Raw genomic sequence first — 6,000 nt, 5'->3', positions numbered from 1 at the left:
AATTTTCTTTGTAATCATCAAAAAATAGGATTTATAGATGGTTATGTGAAAAGGTAAGTGTAGTAAAATGTTAATTATATGATCTAGGTAGTGGATATACAGATGTACACTGCACAGTTATTTCAACTTTCATGTTTAAAATTTTTCATAATAAAATGTTGGAAAAAAATAAGCAGTGAGTAAAAGAAAAGAACTAGGTTAACAAAAGCCAAATCTATACCGTGCTTCAAAACAACTAGGAGGAAGAAAACTTGAGTAGCTGAAGCTCTTTTAGCAGAGCTAAAAGAATGAAAGAAAATTTAAACAAAGTTCAACTGCTGATGCAAGCAAAGCAACTGAATATAAAAGTTTGTTTTTCTGTGGGACTACACATGTGGTAGAACTTTTATTTCTTTTATTGTGGTAAGAACATTTACCATGAGATTACCCTCTTAAGACATTTTTAAGCGTACAATACAGTATTATTATCTACAGGCACAAAGTTGTAGAACAGATCTCTGGAACTTATCTTGCGTAACTGAAATTTATCAAGATAAAAATCGTTACTCTGATCTGGTTAATACACCAGCAAGGAAATAAAAGGTTTTTTAAGTCAAGAACTCTAATACCCTAGTATTAGCGTAGAATTTTTTTTCTACAATTCTGCAAATGATTTGAAAAAGCTGTACCATATAGTTTAGAAAAAGCCATAAGATCTGCAAGAAAAGGTTTGTTAGTTGATTAGGTGAAGGGACTGATCACCTATATAACACCAATACATCAATAACTATTATTAATATTTGGCTAAAATAGATCTTAACATTTTACTCATTGACTGGCCTTAATTCATAAGAATTGATTCAGTTTAATCTCAATATTGTAGAATTACTCTCCATCCCTCTCATAAAAGGTTTAGCCAGTGGCAGGAGCCACCTACCAGGCAAAAAAAAAAAAAAAAAAAAAAAGCTCTTCAACACTAAAGGATTCCTGGTTTCCAAGCTCCCCTCTGGCAGCCATAAGGAGAAAAGTGAACTCAAAAGTGGTGGTGGTGATTATTAGAAAACAATGAAGCAGTTAAACCTGAAGTGGTTCACTCACCTCAATTAGTTTCAACTATAAATAAATGTCATGGTTTAATATAATTTAGTTTTACATGTAGCTAGTGAATATTCTTGAGAATTACAGGACTTTAAGAATCAGTTGCCTATACTATAGGCTTCCCCCAACCCCCAGATACCTTAACAAGGGTACCTATGAACCTTATGGGACAGTGTCTCTAAGATCTTGTTTCTTTTCAGGATTCAAGGCAAAATGTTTAAAAACCTGAACTTTTACTAATTTTATAAACATTACCTCTCCAGATGGCCAGTTACCAAGGTAGTTTTTCTTCAACTATTATGAAAGATTTCAAACACAAAAGTAGAGGGAATAGCACAATGAACTCAATCTTCAACAGTTATTATTCAACAGTTACAAACATGCAGCTTATCTTCATCTATAAACCCCACCCCCCAGATTATTTTGAGATGATACCCAGATTTATCATTCTAAAGCAGTTTTAGTCACTCAGTAGGTAGTTACCTAAACTCAGGTCCAGCCTTTCCTGAAGCTCCATCTTTCCACATACAGGCACCCCACACATCCCTGAAACTGCCTTTGATGACTGAGGCAGGAGAGAAGACAAGTGTTCTAAATCAAGTTGCTCCAACTGAAATTTAACACTCTAGCTAAGATGGGGGAAACAAGAGGTTGCCTTTTGCTGTATTAGTTCTCCTGAATTCTTTTTATTATAAATGGAAATATAAATGGCCTCAAAGAGGTTTCATGTAAAATGGACAAAATTTGACCCAGATTTAGAAAAATCTAGATTAAGTTCATGCCCTACCCTTCTCCAATGGACTATTTCATTATTCATGGAGATTTATGTCTGAATTAAGTTCTGAATGTATGGTGTTCACATAAAAAAATCATGATTTGTTTATACTTTTACTTCCAAAGCTAATTAAAAGGTTATGCCTTGATTATAGGCTCTAAGGAAATGAAAGATGTTTTAAATTCACAAGTCTTGAATTTCAACAGTAAAACAGATTCAATATTTTCATCTGCTCTTAATCAAGGCAGAAAACCACAATTAGTCTTGAGAATAAATATACACAGCATAAAAATGAATTCTAATTGTTTTTCCTCACTATGGAAATGAACCAGCTTTCTACCTTTGGTGTAAACCAGATTTATCTCAGGAAGGTGGTGAAAGTAAAGGGTCCAGAACAAACCACAGTGCCTTTATATCCTCCTTTCTCCAGCAATTCTCAATGTCTACCACTATGCTTATACTATAGGTTGATTAAACATGTTAAGTCTTAGGGTTTTTTTTTTTAACCAGAAAGACCACTTTGTTTTTAACCCAGAAGCTGCCTTCAAAAACCACTGCAGGGCTTCCCTGGTGGCGCAGTGGTTGAGAGTCCGCCTGCCGATGCAGGGGACGCGGGTTCGTGCCCCGGTCCCGGAGGATCCCACATGCCGCAGAGCGGCTGGGCCCGTGAGCCATGGCTGCTGAACCTGCACGTCCAGAGCCTGTGCTCCGCAGCGGGAGAGGCCACAACAGTGAGAGGCCTGCGTACCGCAAAAAAAAAAAAAAACCACTGCAGACTTCTGCTTCAGTACAGGTTACCTTCACCCTCCCAACTCACAAAACAATAGGAGGGTCAGGGCTCACTCCTTGATTATTTCTTAGAGAAGTCTGACTGTAAAGCATAAACAAGTGGACTATACTTGTATGATTTAAACAGACCATTCATACCACTGATTTCAACACTGGTAACAACAATTAGGTTGATCTTGGGTTTTTAAGTTAATAATAAGCATCTCACTAAACTGCATTAAATTAGTAATGGAAATCAAGGCAAGGCAGCAACCTACAAGTTTAAAAAATAAACAAATCAACTGGAAGCCTAAGGCAAATGTACTTATCTCAAAACCACACAATTTCCAAACCCACATTCTCAAGATAGACTACAACCTTCTAAAACACTGCTTAGAAGCTAATTAGTGAACCACTGACAGTTGAAGATACAGGGCAATCACTTGCTGTGAGTTATGTACATTTCAGAAATGCTGGCATATTTGAAAAATGTTGGAGAGGGGTTGTTCCATGTTTCAAGCTTGACTAAAATAAACCTTTAAACATAAAACAATCTGTAGGCTGCACAAATTGAGAACCCAAGAGGTTAGCAGAGAAAAAGCTGAAACATTAATACAGAGGTTGTTAGATAGATCAGTGCACTGTTGCCCATCTTTCTTTATTAAAGTTGTCAGATGCCAACTTGTAGAGCAAGGACTTGTAAAGATCCAGGATGCAAAACCAAAACACTACCAGTTCCATGTCTATTACGAAGCAGAAGCCTTAACTAGTACACTGACTGATTTGAAACTCATTGTTATCAATCATCTTGAGAACAGTATACTGAAGATAGGATATCTTCTTTGCAATGGATTCCACTCTAGTTCTTTCACCTGTTCAAGCACCTTGAGCCCTGAGTCTCAATTGGTTCTTTTTGCCTGGGGTATAGCTGAAGGTGGGAAAGAACAGAATGATTCACAAGCATAAATAACTTTTAAAGGAGGCAATATAAATAGGTTTTGTGGCAACCAAAGAACACTTTTAAAATAGCTGTTTGTAGGTGAGACAGAGCAAAGCATTCATGATGAATTACCTCTCAGAGGAGAACTGAATGAATACAGAAAATCTTGTAATCTTTGGGTAGATGAAAGGGAGAGAAGGGAGAAGGGCTTATAAAATGTGTCTCACAGAAAGCTGAAGACAAGGCAGGCCTGAAGAGATACAAGGTAAATCTAAGCAATAATTTAAAGATTCAACAACCATTAGAAATATAGGAAAATGAGAAAGTAAGTCTAGATTAAAGTTCCATAAGAGAATTAACAGATTTAAAAAAAAAAAACAGAAACACAACTTAAAGGGACATTCTCAAGGGAAAAGAACTGGATATGGTAGTATGCATTGCAATGTCTTGAGATTAAGTAACATTTCAACTGACCCTGCCAATCCATGCTATAAATTCACATTTTCTGGCAACCAAAATACGAGGGGGAAAACATATGGAAACAATCAAATGTCTGGTACTCTTTGCTGCCATGAAAAAGCAAAAGAAAATCTCACTCATTTTAGCAATTTTAAATGCTAATTTTTATTTACTGCTAAATGTGCAAAGGACACCAATACTGTGCAGGAAAATGGTTACATAAATCCAATATTAAACAACAACACATGGGATAAATCTAAAGCAGAGCACCATGTGCCTTCAGAACTGATTAATATCATAGAACACAACTCAGTTCACACAATTCTTAAGAAACCTGAAGAGAACTCTCACTTAATATTAAGCTAGTTACTCAGAAGCAAATGCGCTTGGTTTTGTTGTTTCATTTTCTAGGAAAAAGTAGAAGTTTTTCCAATTTTGCATGGTTTAATATGATGTGTGACATCGGAACCAAGGCAATAGTTCATAAGATTTACTCCATTTATCAATTGGTACCATCAGCTAATACAAAGTTGACAAGCTGGCTAACAGGAAAACAGCTGAATACAATGAAATATGCTCAAATATGAGGCTACATGTACATTCATCTCAATGTCCTTATTCACAACCCAAAGAAATATTCCTTTATTTTAAAGAACTACTTTAAATCAAAAGATAAAATAATCTTAAAGACAGATACAACAGTAACCACTCTAACCACTCTTAAACACTAATATAAAACACTTTTTAAAAACAAAACAACAAGAAAAATGGCAGTGCAAGAACACGTCATACTACTGAATCTTCCATATTCTGAGGTACATAATGAGAAGGTGAGGGAGGTGAAGCAATATAGGCAAGTGGCCCAGGACTCATAGCACCACGAACCTGAGAACCAACATATGCAGCACTGACTGGATGCCAGGGGGCAACACAGGGATAATCTGGCACAACAGGAAGGCAGGAATCAAAACCTGGCAAAGGTCGCTGCCCATAGGGATCTGACATCACTGGATAACAGAATGCTCCATGAGGGACAGATGCAGGGTCAGCATTTGGAAAAGTACCTGAAACAAAGAAAGCATATAGTACACTTCATATACAAAGATTCATTAACATCAACATAAATAGATGTTCTTACAGGTAAAAATGAAATTTAGCATTAACTCCAAGAAAGATCATAGCAATGGCAGCAGGAGCACTTTAGATATTAACATTAGTGACTAAAACAGGCTACTAAAAAATAATATGAAAATTTTCTAATTAAACAAATTAAATATAGGAAGATGGCGGAAGTAGGACGCAGAGATCACCTTCCTCCCCACAGATACATCGGAAATACATCTACACGTGGAACAACTCCTACAGAACACCCACTGAATGCTGGCAGAAGACCTCAGACCTCCCAAAAGGCAAGAAACTCCCCCACGTATCTGGGTAGGGCAAAAGAAAAAAGAATAAACAGAGACAAAAGAATAGGGATGGGACCTGCAACAGTGGGAGGGAGCCGTGAAGGAGGAAAGGTTTCCACACACTAGAAGCCCCTCCGAGGGCGGAGACTGCTGGTGGCGGAGAAGGGGAGCTTCGGAGCTGTAGAGGAGAGCACAGCATCAGGGGTGCGGAGGGCAAAGCGGAGAGATTCCCGCACAGAGGATCGGTGCTGGTCACCAGCCAGAGAGGCTTGTCTGCTCACCTGATGGGGCGGGCGGGGCTGGGAGCTGAGGTTCGGGCTTCAGTTGGATCCGAGAGAGAGGAATGGCGTTGTCGGCGTGAACACAGCCTGAAGGGGTTAATGCACCAACCACAGCTAGCCGGGAGGGAGTCCTGGGAAAAGTCTGGACTTGCCAAAGAGGCAAGAGACTTTTTCTTCCCTCTGTTTCTTGATTCGCGAGGAGAGGGGATTAAGAGCGCTGCTCAAAGGAGCTCCAGAGACAGGCTCAAGCCGAGGCTATCACCGCGGAACCCAGAGATGGGCATGAGACGC

General features: G+C 38.4%; 1 protein-coding gene across 1 annotated transcript in view; it reads right to left on the bottom strand.

The window, feature by feature from the left end:
* Nucleotides 1-4,805: 4,805 nt before the first annotated feature.
* LOC307069773 (UDP-N-acetylglucosamine transferase subunit ALG13-like) overlaps nt 4,806-6,000 on the bottom strand; it is a gene marked incomplete at both ends in the record, with an annotated part of 53,152 nt that continues 51,957 nt past the window's right edge. Inside the window, 1 exon segment of the mRNA XM_079728098.1 lies at nt 4,806-5,083. Within this exon segment, the coding sequence (XP_079584224.1) occupies nt 4,806-5,083 (278 nt within the window).

This window comes from Hyperoodon ampullatus, assembly GCF_949752795.1.
Source record: "Hyperoodon ampullatus genome assembly, chromosome: X".
Classification (NCBI taxonomy): Eukaryota; Metazoa; Chordata; class Mammalia; order Artiodactyla; family Ziphiidae; genus Hyperoodon; species Hyperoodon ampullatus.
This window is presented reverse-complemented; position numbering and strand designations above follow the sequence as displayed.